Genomic DNA, 16,894 nt, shown 5'->3' on the forward strand with positions numbered 1-16,894 from the left:
ACGCAGCTGAGACCCTGCAGATCATGTCTGTCTGTCTGTCTGTCTGTGTGTCTGTCCCGCTGTTACTGTAGGCTATATGTGGACCTGGCCCCTTTTGTGCCCATATATGGAGCTGAGTGATTGCTGATGCAACACACTCCATATTTGGACGTATAGCGGGACAGACACACACACAGACAGACAGACACACACACAGACAGACATGATCTGCTATGTCTCATAGTAAGTGCTCACTGCGTTCGCAATGATATCAACCACTCTGGACGATGTGAAATATCACTGTAGTGTAGACATTCTAATAGTCTATAGAGCATGCACCCCCTGTTACCTCCCGACCTAGCTCACACACCCCATATGGAAATAAAAATTGCATAAGCTAGAGAGACATTTCCTATATATCCATATATATTCCTACTGTATATGCAGCATAGGCTATATATTCTGCATGTACTTGTTATATGTTATAATATTTCATTTCATATAAAACCATAGCACCACCATTAGCCTCTATCACGCACCGCCTAGAAGACGCTCGTGCACCACAAGGGGTGCACGCACCACAGTTTGGGAACCACTGGCTAGAGTATACCAAGGATACCCTAACTATAACCTAGGTAAATTCTTCACCTTATTCAATAATTTCACTCTGACAAACAACAACTTTCAAAACATTTCTCCTTCATTGTTTTCCTTGTGTCTCAGTGACGCAAGGAAAGCCTTGTGCAATAATTGGTATGATTTGCCAAGTGTTGTTTTTCTTCAGTATTCTGACTATAAAGAGAGAGACAGATACAGAAAACTCCATATATGGGCATGAAAGGGACACAGACAGATGGGTGGAACGGGTATTCCATCGTTACCGACTCGGTGCTCTGCAGCCAGGCACTGGTCTAGTAAAATATAATCAGCTGAAATGTTTTAATTAAAGTTAAAAGGAAACAACAAACTAGATTTACACAGCAGTACATACATAAATATACATAATAAATAAATTTAAGGTTTCATGACCTCAATTACACCTATAAAACCTGAACTTTGAACATTCAGTGGATTCTGAGTTTTCTCTGGGGTTTGGAAGCCTTTTGAACTGCAATGAAAACAGGCAAAATGGGGCACGGTGGCACAGTCAGTAGTGCTAAGGTCCTGGGTTCGATTCTCGCTGGGGACGCTGTGAGTGTGTTCTCTCTTCCGCGTCATCAGTGCCCATACCTGCGGCGGGGTTGGCGAAAGGGCCTTTCTGTGTGGAGTTTGCATGTTCTTCCCGTGTCCCCTATGGGTATATATACCTTAGAGTATATACCAGTAAGACGCGCAAACGCGGGAAGCGAACGCAGCTGAGACCCTTGCAGATCATGTCTGTCTGTCTGTCTGTCTGTCTGTCTGTCTGTCTGTCCCACTGTTACTGTATATGTGGACCTGGCCCCTTTTGTGCCCATATATGGAGCTGAGTGGACCTGGCCCCTTTTGTGCCCATATATGGAGCTGAGTGATTGCTGATGCAACACACTCCATATTTGGATAGCGGGACAGACACACAGACAGACAGACACACACACAGACAGACATGATCTGCTAGGTCTCATAGTAAGTGCTCACTGAATTCGCAATCACTGCGTTCGCAATGAAAAGAGACTGCACCCAGAGGAAACCCTGAGGCGAAATGGACATAGTGGCCGAATTTGGTATTGCAGCGTGGGCCCAATCACTATTGGCAATCCATCCCAGAATGCACTCTGTTCCTACCCGGAAGGAGGAGTGAAATCGCCTCATGCGCTTTTGAGCAACTTAATGCAAGTGGATGGAAGGAGAACTCGGATGCCATCTCTATTCATATATACTCTAAGGTAGATACCCTTACAAAAGATATGCAGTAATCCTGGTCTCTAAAATACCTCCCCCTGGTCAGGTATCCCCCTGATTGCTGGTTGGAATAACGCGTTCCTTCCACGCGCTACGTCCAGCCGGGGAAACTCCCCCCTGTCAGGTGAAAAGAATCAGCTTGGACTCCTCATGCATAGAAGGAAGCATGAGGTCAGTCCGCTGCCCATTCTCAGATCATTGTTGATAGTAATTTTATATATAAACTAGATATCTATTTCTCTGTATTTCCCCTATCTCATCTTCCCTTGTTTCTGTCCACACATGAGGTGTGTTCACATTCCTGTTTTACATGGCTATAGATATGACTGCAGGTTCAGCACAGTATTCCAGAATGAAACAGGTGCGTGTGGAAACAGGTATAGTGTTGGCATCAAAAATTGGCACCAAAGGGGAAAGTGATTGTAAAATGGCAGACACCTGTGATCACAGGAAGTTTACTCCTGAGGGAATATTTTTAATTAGATAATACATGCCTTTTTGAGTGAGACAAGTGCAGTTGAGATATATTCAGATGTGGTCACAGCTTCCCAATCTATACCAGCTCATTGATCTCTATATATTTCAGTATAGCACATGAAATAATAATGAAACAAAATATAATAATACACATATATATGTTGTGAAATTCATCATTCACAATTAAAGTTGTTATAATCAGACTTTTATGCTATATTAACTCGTTTTGCTGGGGACACCCTGGAACGCCCTCAAGGACCCCAGCTGTTGTTTCACCTGGACACGACTTTTGGAACCATTGGTCTCTACAACGACACGCCAGTCGCCTAGTGTGTCACTGTGTCTGTGTCCATAGTTTGACGCATGTGTCTGTGCTTTGTGACTTTTACCGGTGATGGGATGGACTTTGGGACAATCGATCAGAGCAGCATACTCTACTCTCCCATCGCTGGAGTGGACTTTGCCAACCAACCAAATGGGCCTGGTCTACAAGATTTGCTACACCACTAAGATACCCATGTACCTGCCAAAATACTTCCCTAATGTCAACAAAGTCCACAATCACAACACCAGAGGGAGTTCAACTAACCACGTGCAACCCAGATTTGGCTCAAACAAGGGGTTAATTTCACTCATATGTCACTAAAATGTGGAATGCCCTAACAACAGCTATTAAGAAATGTGAATCCCTAAACTCCTTCAAAAATGCTCTCAAAGAGCACTTTACGGGCGGCTGCAATTCAAAACTGGCCCCTGTAAAAAAGTTAGTCAAAGTCGCCCTCTCCCCTTCCCGCCTATTTTTCCATAATTTTTTTTATTTAACTGTATCATAGAAGTGTATACTTTAAGAAGTGTAAGTCTTTAAATGATGTATTGAAAATGGAGGACCCTGCCTCAAAAGAGACAGAGACAGTTCCTTAAAAATGATGATGACCTGTGGCCAAACTGTGGGTAAACGTTGTCTCTATTATATCTTTGAATTGCTGCCATGCATGATGTGAGTATGTGTGGTGTTCTGTACTTTCTTTTTTACCCTTGCCGTTTCTCAACCCAGTACCTTTTTAAGATGTGGGAGTGACTTCTGTAAAGCTTGTTACATAACATCCGAGAATTATCCATGAACTGTGCCTTTCCACATTCCACCAACTGACCTACAGGCTACTGTACAGGGAATGTTCTGCAGAAAACACTTTGAGTTGTTTGACACACAGCAAATAACCTTTATAAATCATGTTCCAAAACTATAAAAACTCTGGCTCTGCTTTCTGCTCTGGCTTGGAGCCAATGTTGGACAGTAACAAAGTACATTTGCAGTAGCCTACTGTAGGCCTATAGTTTATTTGTTTGAGTATCTGTACTTTATAAATACTGTAAACGAAAGTACTATACTAATACTTGGGAGTATTTGTATTTTAGATGACTTTCACTCCACTACTTTTCAAAGATAAATATTGTACTTTTGACTCAACTACATTTCTAGGGATGAAAAAAGGACATTATGAATTATGGAAAAATAGCTGATCTACAAACTAACAACTTTTCACTAATTATCACTATTATAATTTGTTGGAAAACTCAAACTTTCTGCTCGGAGTAGATGTCATCTTTCAAATCCTGTGATACCATGCCTCCTGCTGGAAGGATGATGCTAAAACAGCCTGTGCTAATAAAACTTTATAATCAGATAAATTAGATACATTTATAGTCTGAAAATATATATTTTTATTTCAGGAAAGAGTATGTCATTCAACAATGTAGTGCTATTGAGTGCACAGAGCTTGATGTTATTTTATTCTGACCTAATACTAAGGAAGACCTGAGGATTGGAAGGGCCTGCATGTGTGGATTGAACAATCTGTTATATAACTGGACTGGGATTACCGGTATAAAGTAAAAGTACACAACCGTTTACCTTGTTATTCACAGAATCATAAGTATTAAATTAAGGCATTTAAAGCCACCACCACAACAAACAGGCCTCACACAAGCCCTCACCCCCCCCAAGACACCCGTTGTTATGGTTGTTCACCACACGTCCCTCAGACAGGCTCATAAATTAAGTACCTCGTTTTTATGCTTTTAGGCGGAGTGAATTGCTGACTCAAGTATTCAGCTAAATTTGGTAACTCGAATGACTATATGGAGTAAACATACACAAAATCTAAAGCCATTAACAGAAAACTGTATGGCTGAAGTTGTGAATGCCCAATATTAACAGTGGTATGGTCCTTTTAACATGATTGCATTCGGTTTTGCCCAATTAGTGAAGATAATACACTGCATTTAACCTGCATTCAATCAATAAGCTTACTCAAATCTACTTTTGCCCAATGCCTTACTTTCTAGGAACCATTTTCACATGATCTCCATATTAATTTATATATGATACAAAAAGTTCCCCAGCAGTTCAAAAATATTATCTGTGGCCTGTGGAGGAAGTGTGCAAATAGAAGTATGTTCTGAACAGAGCCTTAGAGAAGAAGAGAGTCGCGACAAGCTATTATCCTACCACTCGTTCTATTTCAATGCGATAGTTCCAACCTTGGAACTATCCCATTGAGATAGAATGAGCACTTCCACGTTCCTTTTTTACAATGGAAGTCAATGCTAGTGTCTTCACTCTCATACTGGATCAGGCTGGTTCTGACTAAGCAGTATCAGTAAGCTGATTTTGCTGAGTAAAGCAGGCGATGTAATCAGCCCAACAAGCCACACAGCAGAGATCAGCTCAGTCCTCCAATATGAGACAGACTTTAAAGGATAGAAAATAAATTAGCTACTGTCCTTTCTACAGCCTGTGAATTCTCCTCAGCACAAGATGGTGCTATGCACCATCCTTTTATAAATAATGAGCTGCTGACTGATAATTCACATGTTTTTATGTTACAGGAGCTGCTGTAAGTAAGCACATTTCTATAGTAGAACACAAACAGCAGTGGGGTTGTGTTTTTCCAAAGCTGCAAAGCAGCTACTATGCATTCCATATTCATCAGGGTCAAAAGCTGAGAAATCGACTGCCTCCCCAGACCTCCTCCTCTGAGCCCGGTGGAGGAGGATCCGGTAGGTCCCTGTCAGCGGGCTCCGACAGTCCAAACTAGTTTTGTTTTGTAAATGGACCGCATTGATGCCCAAGTTTGACAGTGAAAGCTTCGCCTCCTGCTCCTCCAAACACAGAGTCTGGGAGGTCTGGATTAAGTGGGCTGGGGACTGTGGTAGGGAGGCATAAGGCAGAGGGTAATCGATCCCTTTGAGCCAACTACTACTTATAATATGGGAAAGAGAAGCACGGTCAGCAGGCACAAGATGCAGCATGCCTTTAATGAGCAGCTGGCACTGGTCGGGCACATAGGGAGGGATACTGTAGGCCCCTTGGAGAATGCAGCGCTTCAACCTACCAATGCTAACTCCATGGAAAGGCACGGTAGCTGTCACCGAGAAGAAGAGGAGAATGCCCAAGGACCAGATGTCCGAGTAATGGCCAATGTAGCCATTTTTCTGAAAGAGTTCGGGGGCAGAGTAGGGTGGCGAGCCACGGAAGGAATTGAGGACCTCGGCGGGGCTGCTCTCTGTGCTGAAACCGAAGTCTCCCACCTTGATGCAGTGGCAAGTGGTATAGAAGACATTCTCTGGCTTTAGGTCTCGGTGGACAATGTTTTTGTCATGCTAGACCAAAAAGAAATGGAAGATGCTCGATTTAAATTCTTGATTTGATACTGTATAAGTGTATAACCATGAGCAAATTACTACTGAATAATAATAGGTATCTGGTGGTAACTACAGTATATAATTAAATGTAATGGTCATTGACAAAGAACTGTATTGCTAGAGCATCTTGTTCATAGAAATTGAGTGCAAAAGTCATTCATTCACAACAATGACAAAATGAATAGAACTTCCAAAAGTAAAGACAAATTTGTAAAGCACAATGGTGTTGTGAAAAGGGGCGAAAAGGGTGGTGTTGTGGGTGGAGGTGTTGTCAGCATTTGATCAGAACTCACCATGTACTTGACAGCAGCGAGGACCTGGGTAAAGACCGTTTTGGCCTCCATGTCAGTGAGCTTCCCCCTGGCGGTGACACGTGAGTATAAGTCCCCACCATTCCCATACTCCATCACCAAGTACAACTTTGTGCTTGTCTCAATGACCTCGTAAAGCCGCACCACATTGGGGTGACACAGCTTCTCCATGCAGCTGATCTCAGAGTTGAACAAGGACTGGCACTTCTTGTCCAGACGCATCTTGTCCATGACCTTGACAGCTACCCTCTCTGACAAAGGAGACAAGAAGAGGATTAAGCCAAGTGTCAGAGAGAGGTTAAACAGGAGAGAGAGACGGGGGTGGACGGACAGCAGTAAACCATCACACATAACATCTGGTATAATCTTGTGAAGGTCAGCACTCTGCAGCCGTATTATTTAAAGGTATGATAAAAATGTGCCTAATAGAGGAATATCCCCCCGGCATGTGAGCACAAACTCTCTTTCGCACGCTCGCATGCACGCACACGCACACACGCACACACACACACACACACACACACACACACACACACACAAACACACACACACACACACACTCCCTGTACAGGGTGTTGTTTTCCAAAGTGCATCTCAACATAAATTAAAGTGGATACCATGACACATGACATTAATACACTGCTGGGGGTGTGGAGGATCTGCACTGATCAGGAGGAGTTATCCAGGCGACCACCCCATATCCATTGGCATGTGTATTCACCTAGACCTAATACCCCCCTGGAGTCACTTATTATGTGGCAGAGGAGACTAGAGACCCTGGGGAATCCAGAGTGTTCATTGCGGAATGCCAAATATGATTATTTTAGATAGCTAGATGCAGAGTGGGTAAACCATACAAAATGAATGCGTTTTAGGATAAATTAATGCATGAATGGATGACATAAGGATAAATTGCACAATGTGTGTCCATTTGTAACTCTGAGAGTGCGGACATAACCATTTCATTGCAAATGTAAACATTCCAAATGTAACCGTTCCATTTGCGCACTCTCAGAGTTAAATATAAACACTGATTTTACTGTACAGTCAGGACCTCACCTTTAGTCAAGGTGTGAACACCCAGTCTTACATGAGAAAAGTTGCCGTGTCCTATCTCCCCTCGTAACTCATAGAAGCTGATCCTCCGGCCCAGTGTTAAGTCATTGACGACCCTCTCGTTGTGGGCCATGTCATAGACGACCTTCTCAAGCGGCGACATCCTCTGAAAGTACATCATCTGAGGGACGGTGCAGGCAACAGCCAGGGGTGGCAGGGATCTGGTAGACTTGTCCACTGGCAGAGTCTTAGGCTTTGATTTTTGGTTCTCTTTGCATTTTGGCCACCTTTTTTGATGACTTAATTTAAAAAGAAACAAGTTAAAATGGTTAAAATAATGACATTGTTAAACAAATATTCCAATCTTCTGTAAACCCATGAATGAAAATATTTGTAAAAAATAATACAATATAACAATGACTTTATTTACCTACTTTCTTATGTATAGTACAGTTGAATATTGTACAAATTATTCAGTAGTAACGTATGTAACATATGTGTGCCCTTGCTAACTCAAATGATTAGAAGCAAAGCTACTAAAGATATTGGGATGCTGGTAAGGCATCAGTGTAAAATAGTGTCTAGTCTGACTGAGTCTGACAGCTGTCTTCATCATAAAATGACAAATCAATACTACTGTCATGGCAAGAACAGTCAGAAGTCAGTTATGGGCCATTATTTTTATTCATACATGTTGCTTTACTTTCAGTATTGAATCAATGTATGTAAACAAGAGCTCTTTGTCTCTTGAACTAGGTTAGTGGTGAATGTGCAGACGGAAGCGTGTGCTCCGTCTACAAAACAGTGGTAAATGAGATTAGTCTCCATTAGAAATCCTATTGACTTTCACTGTCATGTGTGTCAAGTGTCAAACTCACTTCATAGTAAAGTAAAGGTCAATTTACCTTTTGAGAAAACTGACACTATATGACACAAACCTAACAGATATGAATGACTTGGTGTGGACTAGACACACACACACCAAGAGAGAAAACATGGACAAGTGATTCATGAGTTAAGCAACGCAACACAGCACAGTCAGCTAGGGTCAATAGGAGTTGACCTCAATGTTGAATTTCTGTGCAGTGTGTATTGTAAGTTTGCAATATGCCCTCCTACAGAATGGGTTAACAATAGCACCTGTTAGACCTTATTCTTATGATTAAAGTCACAAATCCACTGTCAGTCAATGCAGGTCAGGATTATGGCCCAGCTTTTAGTCATTGTATTACTGGGTTAGTTCTTTCTAAGTGCAGGATGCTATTTCTAGAACACTGATGATTTGCTTACTAGGTGACTGACATAACATGATACCGTAAATAGACTGCTTGATGATGCGTTAAACAAACAAAGCATTATACTACAGACTATACTATAATGTTAATGTAAGAAGGATATGAGATAGCTATGTCAAGAATGCATACATTGGAACTAAAGAAACAAAAGAGGAGGTACATGAAAAAGTAATGACATGATACAATTATTATTATTATGATAATTATAATTATAAATAAATAAAAAACAAGTTGGTGCACTTTTCCAATACACAGCTGATTAAAGATCAATAAACTACAAAGGAGAGTGCTACAGGTGAGCCAGTATAGGATCGTACAAATAGTGACAGCACACAGTAATGTGTATGGGGAGAAACAAATTGGCAATTAAATTGGGGACAAAAAAGGGGTAAAGAAGTGCTACAGTAAGTAGTAACTTCACCATTTCAGCAGTTGAAAATGTTTCACACACACACACACACACACACACACACACACACACACACAAAACATTTCTAAGTGTCTGCCCAATTTCAAATGTGTGTAGCTTACATGAGAGCAGTGGATTCTTCATGTCTCTTCCTCTGGCAGCTATAGATGAGTCTGACTGGAGATCATGTGAAAGGAGCTGCAGGAGGCTAAACAGCTTGCCTTCCGTAATCCTATTAACAAAATGTATTAATAAGCATCTAATGATGAGTGAAACCCATCCTGGCTGGTTAACATTGCAATCTGGTTCTATGACAGACAAATAAATGAAAATAAAATAAACAGTTATACCACATTTAATATAAAATTGCACTAATTTGGAGGAATCATTTTGAATCTGAGAATATATGTAAGAAAATATATACAGTAGGCTAGGGGTTTTCTTTTTTTGTTATTAAAGTAGTTATTTATTAATTTTAATTTTCCAACAAATAATTCACACGACATACAAAAAAGAAAGAAAGCACAAGCAGTAAAAACTAAGCTACCAGGACAAGACCCCACTACATCCCTATGTGATTATATCAAGTGATTATGTCAAAATGTAGTGTCATCTACACAGTGGGAATATAGCTTATTATACAGTCAATTTACAGCAAATATAATTGACATGGCCATTTACTAGTTTGCCTAAACAGGCCAAAGGGATAATCCCATGCATTGTCTAAAATGATTAACTTCAGCAGCACTATTAACCACATTGCTGACCATCTCATACTCTGAGGTGTGCGTGACTGAAGTACCCCCGCAAGAAAAGAGAATATTAACAAAGTACTGCAGTGTCTTTTAAACCCACCCTTGATTTGCTCCGGATCATTTTCATTTTCCATAGCAGAGTGGACCACCAGCATAGACAATCTCACTGGCATGTCTGCCAACCCTGGGCTACTCTGATCTATTACAAACCTCTTGCTACTGTATGCTTTCTGGAAAATGCCATGCAGCACTGTCAAGCTATCGCTCATCGTCTGTAGAAAGGTCAAAATAAAAGCAGAATGATCCGATTTAAGATATATTTCTAATTTAACCAAACCTGCTGACAGCAGTGTGCTTCAATTGGTTTTGCAGCAGGAGCCCAAATTGACCTCATCCATCCAAAGCGGCCCATTGTTCCAAGTGATTTCCTTAACGGATCAATCTGCTATTCATGAAAATAAAAAAGCAGGCTCAGCCAAACTGAAATAAACACAAATCTAAAATAAATGACACTACATGACTTGTCTGTGTCCCAAAGGAACTACAGTACATAAAGAGAAATCATCTAGCATAAAATTATTGCCATGTCATTGTTGGTCCTGTTTCCGTCTGATGCGAAGGCAGCAAATGTTCAAATATGGGAAACCTACAGTACACCTAGACCAAACTGAAATCACATTTCTATGATTCTCGCAAAAGGGTCCCCACTCACCAATGATTTGATTTCACATTGATTAATAAGTTGTAATATCAGATGGACTTGCAGAAAATTGTTGAACATTTCTGATTAATGAAACAATGGTTCAAATAATTTACAGTTACAGATTCCTTTTATTGTACTATTTAACAAATATTTACAAAAGAGCAAACTCCATGCATAGTAAAAGACTGACCACCACTGATACCACTGTACACCATGTATCAATAGTTTAGCATGAAAAAACCTTCATGGCACAATTTGTATATATACATATTTTAAAAAGCATTTACAAATGTCCAATTGATTAATCTGACAACATAAGTTTTCAGTTCTCCGCAGTAAATAGTGTCAAAGTACTACTGGAAAACATCTCTCATGTAACAGATGCTCAGTCCTGTCCTTACGTGGCATTTAGTCCAGTGTACCTAGACAGAGGATGAAGAATGTTATTCATGACAGAATAACCTTTATTCATTATTGCCTAACTAATATGGATTAGTTTGCATGCCATAATATCTGTATGTTGTTATGCCTTCCTAATGAGTGGTGTGTGTGTGTGTGTGTGTGTGTGTGTGTGTGTGTGTGTGTGTGTGTGTGTGTGTGTGTGTGTGTGTGTCAGTATTGATTTCCGTTATAAACGTGAGGATGGACAGTTCAGATGGGGATTAAGTTAATACAAACTGAAGTTAGCACACTGAAATTGTTCTTGGATGAATAAAACAAATATTTTATAACTGCAGTGTGACTGATAGGCAGGTTTCTGAACTGTCCAGAGCCCGCCTCTGAGACAGAGAGCGAGTAGACAGTAATCATACCATCATGGTTATAAAGGTATATGGTTATAATGACCATTAGTGAGGACAAATTATATGAAGAGAAGGTTGAAAATGAGATAAGTGCTCTTTTAAAAAAGTAGGCTAAGTAAGTGCTAGTTTTTGGTTAAAACGTTTTGGTAAATGGTAAAAGCACTTAATTCTGATATACACTCTAGTCTATACTCTATAGTAATCATAGTTATAGTAGTCCGGCAGTGGGGTTTTTTTTTCTTTGGCCGAAAATATTGTCTATTTAACATACATTCGTGAATCCACTTGCTGACCGGCTGTTGGTATTGAGCAATTGTTTTAATATGGGGGTATGTGACCATACCATTAACTGGAAAGCTGGAGAGACAGGAAGACTCCCATTACTGAACAAACACTCTAATGAGGACGATGCACTGTGGCGACATGGACTAGGGTTACGCTTGCATGCGGGCCCTTTGTCTAAGACAAATTTCTTCCTCGGGAGACTAATAAAGTATACAATACAATACAATACAATACAGTTATTTTAACAAAATATAATAATAATAAAAAATAACATCACTTACCCTACCTTCAACTTTCATGTTATATTGATTCTGCACCATGGTATTGACGGTACATTTGTACTAAAACAATATCTGCTTAACGTATCCCCACTATCTACAGGAAACAATTTATATATTGCTTACCTTCTAGAAAAGCAAACTCATCTATGGCCTCTATTGCATTGTCTGTCAAGCAGAAGAGAGGACAACATTACGAATCAACTTATGACAGTAGGTTGAATATCAAAAATGTATTAGGACTTTTAATTGTACATAGAATATGATCCCAGTGTCCCATAAGTTAATACAAGATCAATGTTGGTGTACAATAATTTAGATTTCTGTAAGCCGGCCATAGCATAAAACCAAATCCGATTAGCCCAGTAGTCACTACTAAGAAATGTAATCAGGACAGAGGAAAATGGGAATATTGTCTGTTTTACAAAACTTACCCAAATCTTTTCTCTGCAACGTTTTCCTCTTTCCTTGCTGGGCATATACCAGAGCATCCTTGGCAATCATTTCAACAAATAACTCCTGTTGGGAACAAAACAACGCAAAATGTCTAATTTATCTGTAAACACAGTAGAATCCTCAGTGTTCAAGTTATGCAATTGTGTTACTGTTACTCTGTCAGACGTGTCAGTAGAGTATATGGAACATTGGAAACAAATGGAGGTTCCATTTGTTGTACACTGTCAGACACCATCGAGCACGCGCGCACAGTGCTCACTCACACACACACACACTCTCTCTCTCTCTCACTCACACTCACACACACACACACACACACACAGCTACGGAAGCTATGCTAATGTGTCAGGCTCAGCATTATGTTGAACGTACGCGTACGTCTGTGTTCTGTAACGTGGTCGTGGTGTAAAATGTACCGTGGCTTTAGCGATGATAAACACAGACTCTTGGCTGGCCAGCGACACGTCTGGGTCGGCTTTCATCAGCGCTTTGATGCGGGCCAGCGGGAGCTTGGAGAGGCGGCTGTGCGGACTCGGAGCACCTGCGACGGGCCCGGTCTGCTGGCCGCTCTCTTCCTCCGCGTCATGCCCTCCTCCTGGGCTCTCCTCCTCACTCACGCACCGCTCCGGCTTGGCTTCTGCTGGGGGAGTGACGGGGCTCGCCACTGTAGCTGCCATTATTTGGTTCTTTAACAAACGATATGTTAAAATCGAGAAGGTTGTTGTTGTTTTCTACATATCAACACATTTGCTGCTCGGCCAGCATGTTGTTTTCGTGCAATGGAAGGAGTGTGCCTCTGATTCGTCAATGGAGGACTACAGTGTTCCGCCTCTTCCTCTCCCGCCAACTAGTCCTCGTCGGCGGTTGGTCAAATAAGAAAGTAGGGCATGTTCAAGACACATTAACGTTGAACGTTGCTAAAAAACGTTAAAGGGTTTCGAAATTAGAATTACCGAACATGTATTGATAATTTGATATTAATGAATAAATGTAATAAATACCTAACCTTACTGTCAGTGACACCAGTAGATATATTGAATACCGGTATCTACATTACTGCACTTTACATTGGTTGTAAGTGCTGTTATTAAAATGCTTAATACTATAAAAATACTAAAATGCATGGTCATAAGTTCATAAAGCATAACTTAATATCATGATACAATAATAAATATGTGGTTCATAATTGATTTCATATGAGGTTAAAAAATGTAAAAACATGATGTGATATAAATTTCTGAGGCAGAACAAAGTTGCCTGTCTGTCAGTTCAGTAGCTACACTGGACCATGATTGACTGATTGATGCATGATTGCATGGCAAACCTGACACAGGTCACAGGTGGTAAACCTACAAACATTTTGTAGACTCTGGTCTGCACTATCACTTCCAGCAGTCTCTTGCAAAACGCAGGTGGGTGGAGGAGGCACTCAGTTCAGAACTCACCAAAATCCGAACTTGGCATACTGATAACAAACTTTCATTGCATCTTGGTAAAACAGAATCCATTCTTTTTGGGTCTAACCATTCCCTCAGTATAGGGTAAATGTAGATGATTTCAAGGTCAGAGTTGATGACATATTAATCTCTAGCAAATAAGATGTTACATATCTGGGCTGTATCCTGGACAATAAACTGACGGGTGAGGGCATGGCAACAAGAGCGATCATGAGAGTAAATCAAAGGACAACATTCTTGGGCAGAATCTCCTCCTTTGTTAACAAGAGGGCTCTCAGGACATTAGCTGGAGCTCTTATTCAGCCCATGCTTGCACCTCCTGGTTCTCTAACATAAAAACTAAGCTCCAGACCTCCCAAAACAAACTAATCCGACTTCTTCTAGGCCTATGACCCACCTGTTTGTAACACATTTTGATAGCATACCGGTAGGTTGGCTCTAGGTAGAAGACAGAGTCAAGCAATTGAAAATGGGACTGACTTTCAAAATTGTAAATGCCGATCTGCCCTCCATGCCATCAGTGCCCATTTACTTAACTGATTACCTAAAAAAGGTGAGCAACTCCCACAGCCACAACACTAGAGGGAGCGTGAATAATGATCTGGTGTCACCAACATTTTCACCTTCCACAACACTGCCACTCAAGTGTGGAATGCCTTGCCCCCTTCCCTGTTGAAATCAAATCAACTGCGCTCACATGTTTAGTTTCTGAGTGATTATATGTTTACTTTGTTTTGTAGGTTAACGTAATGCATGGGTACTGTAATTTTATTGTAATTTTTTTTTTACAATATTTGCATGTATTTTCTGTAAACGATTGTTTTTAGTATGGTACATTGGTAGATCACATTTGTATAGAAAGTTTCATGTTTTTACAACTTGATACATTGTTTTTTGTATTGTCCCTGTTAAAAAAAATAAGTGCTGTTATGACACCTGAAGTTCCCCACGGAATCAGTAAAGTTGCATCTAGAATCTAGCATTTAGAAAGTGAATGTTAAAGAGAAAATGACACAGTTAAGTCAGGCTAAACAGCCTGTCTTGACTCATGGTGTGTAGCCTACCGGTAATTGTCTCTTTTATTTCATAGCAAAGAAATGAGCTGACCTCATTGGTCAACATTCAATGTTCATTTTAAAGTGTAATTTCTTAAACAAATGTCATAGGCTAGCACACTGCAATTTAAGGCAAACAACCTGCAGAGAGCCAGAGAGCACCAGAGCCCAGACCACAACGTTGAACAGTGTTGTCTTTCACGTTTTTCTCCAAGCCAGGACTCCCACTTCCCAGTGTGACTTTTCTGTATCATTGAGAAAATCAATTCATGTTTTGAGTTCACATCAGAGATGTATGAGAATCTCCCTAGACAGAAATGTCTTGTACTTTCTGGCAGCATGTGTTAAACATATCCATTCCTGACAAGTGTTCAGTTTCACACTTGCAGATCTCGCCCCTCCTGGAAGTTTTTGTGACTGGGTTTTTCAAAATAAATGCTTTAGTGTGTTTAAGCAAACACTTTCCCGGGTTTAGTGTTTCGTGGGTAATGAAACAGGCCTGTGAGAAGCACAGATGTTAGGTTTCAGAGGAGAGGAGATCCAGTCAACTCCCTCCTGAAGAATGCTTGACTGGCAGAGGGGAACATGAAGTCCTGCTCTTTTCTAATAAACTGTAATCACAACATGTTGCGGCCATGGACATAATTTTTGTTCCACAGTCAATAAAGGCATTCCATAGGGAACTCACATGTGAAGTAAGTTAAAGTTCAGACCCCTCCTGTCCTTGGGAGAACATGAAGAAATGAATCAGGGATTACATTTGCTGGATTGATGGTCGTCATTTGGGCCAGTAGAAGAATGGTAATAGGCGGGGTCAAAACATTTATACTGGAAACTCTGAATTGCATCCCATACAGCTTACCAAGTGTCTTATATGGTCTTAAATAGTGTCTTATAACTGTGTTTCCTCCACACAAAAAATGAAAAAAATGGAAGCAAGTATTTACCCCCTGCACCACATCCACTGAAAATATTTTTGCTAAGCTCCCATAGCCTCCCAACATCTTGTCCTTCAACGTCTCCAGGAGGCCATGATATCCTACCATACACCTCCGGCTGTCCACACTTTCAGAGAGGGTGAAAGGTCATAGTCCTCTTAATATTGAAACCTGACACTGCCTCCACATTGTTTTTTATTTTTCTCCAACTTCTATGATGTTTGTGTGTCTGTATACTTCAACAAGAGATTTGTTCATCGTTGCAAAGATATGCAGGAAATGTGTTTGGCCTTACAAGCAGACCTGAAGTCATGTGGAAGGTATGTTTTTGCAGCTGAGAGATTCCAACCTGATTTCTTGAGGGTCAAATTCTTGAACACCTAACCCCCTGCCACCCCCAACTCTCTCTCACACACTCACGCACGAAAGGCACACACAGACACACACACGAACACACACACGAACACACACACACACACACACACACACACACACACACACGTCTTCCCCGCCTCACCCTTCAGGATAGAATATTTTCACTGCCAAGACTCATGCTGTATGTACACAGGGAATATGCTGTAGTCATGTCGACTGAATATTTTCTCAGCCCTCCCACCAAGGCTAATTTTCTCAAAGATAAACCATAGGAACTTAAAGGCATGGCACAGAATGATATTACTTGACCTGCAAAATGTACTGCACATTAGTGTTGACCCTTAATTACACTGTTCTAGTGAAGCAATGCATGGAGAGGTTCTGTCTATGAGGTGAGTCATATTTCAACCAACTCCATGCCAATATGTTGAATATCCATCTACTCTTGAGTATATCCTGCAGCAGCAGCATACATGTCCAAAGTATTTAGCCTAATGAATTATGTGATATACTTTATTTCATCTGCAAATCTATGTAACTAGTCAAACATTGTATAGTGTTTTTCCCACATAATTTCTGCTGGCTTATTTAACAGTATATCAACAGGTGAAGGGAGGCTGTTTGGGAGTGGGAGGATTCGGAGGAAGGTGATATGGTGAAATTGTCAGACAATGTA

At 40.7% G+C, this 16,894-nt stretch overlaps 2 protein-coding genes across 3 annotated transcripts; both read right to left on the reverse strand.

Annotated features, from left to right (window-relative positions):
- Positions 1 to 5,197: 5,197 nt before the first annotated feature.
- On the reverse strand, positions 5,198 to 7,572 carry LOC308319767 (serine/threonine-protein kinase NIM1; the record flags this gene model as incomplete). Its single annotated transcript, XM_080769950.1, has 3 exons — positions 5,198 to 6,000; positions 6,336 to 6,604; positions 7,413 to 7,572. 3 exons carry the CDS (start codon positions 7,570 to 7,572, stop codon positions 5,251 to 5,253), a joined length of 1,179 nt encoding a protein of 392 aa, XP_080626076.1. The 3' UTR covers positions 5,198 to 5,250.
- A 3,107-nt stretch (positions 7,573 to 10,679) lies between these two features.
- Positions 10,680 to 13,183, reverse strand: pole4 (polymerase (DNA-directed), epsilon 4, accessory subunit). Of its 2 annotated transcripts, none has more exons than XM_080769426.1 (4): positions 12,810 to 13,183; positions 12,372 to 12,456; positions 12,064 to 12,105; positions 10,680 to 10,993 (listed from the first exon to the last, which is right to left on the reverse strand). In XM_080769426.1, exons 1-4 carry the CDS (start codon positions 13,068 to 13,070, stop codon positions 10,980 to 10,982), a joined length of 402 nt encoding a protein of 133 aa, XP_080625552.1. In that variant the 5' UTR covers positions 13,071 to 13,183; the 3' UTR covers positions 10,680 to 10,979. The 2 variants fall into 2 exon arrangements, with proteins under 2 accessions (XP_080625552.1, XP_080625551.1); XM_080769425.1 differs by lacking the exon at positions 10,680 to 10,993 and adding an exon at positions 11,032 to 11,731.
- Positions 13,184 to 16,894: the final 3,711 nt, after the last annotated feature.

Source organism: Protomyctophum bolini, assembly GCF_963924005.1.
Source record: "Protomyctophum bolini genome assembly, chromosome: 8".
NCBI classification, from domain to species: domain Eukaryota; kingdom Metazoa; phylum Chordata; class Actinopteri; order Myctophiformes; family Myctophidae; genus Protomyctophum; species Protomyctophum bolini.

What these genes read in the sequence shown, in the direction of transcription:
- pole4 (XM_080769425.1), bottom strand. Translation starts at nt 13,070, where the DNA reads ATGGCAGCTACAGTGGCGAGCCCCGTCACTCCCCCAGCAGAAGCCAAG. An exon ending in TTATCATCGCTAAAGCCACG is followed by an intron (nt 12,457 to 12,809) that starts GTACATTTTACA and finishes TGTTCCCAACAG; the next exon opens with GAGTTATTTGTTGAAATGAT. An exon ending in GTTGCAGAGAAAAGATTTGG is followed by an intron (nt 12,106 to 12,371) that starts GTAAGTTTTGTA and finishes TCTGCTTGACAG; the next exon opens with ACAATGCAATAGAGGCCATA.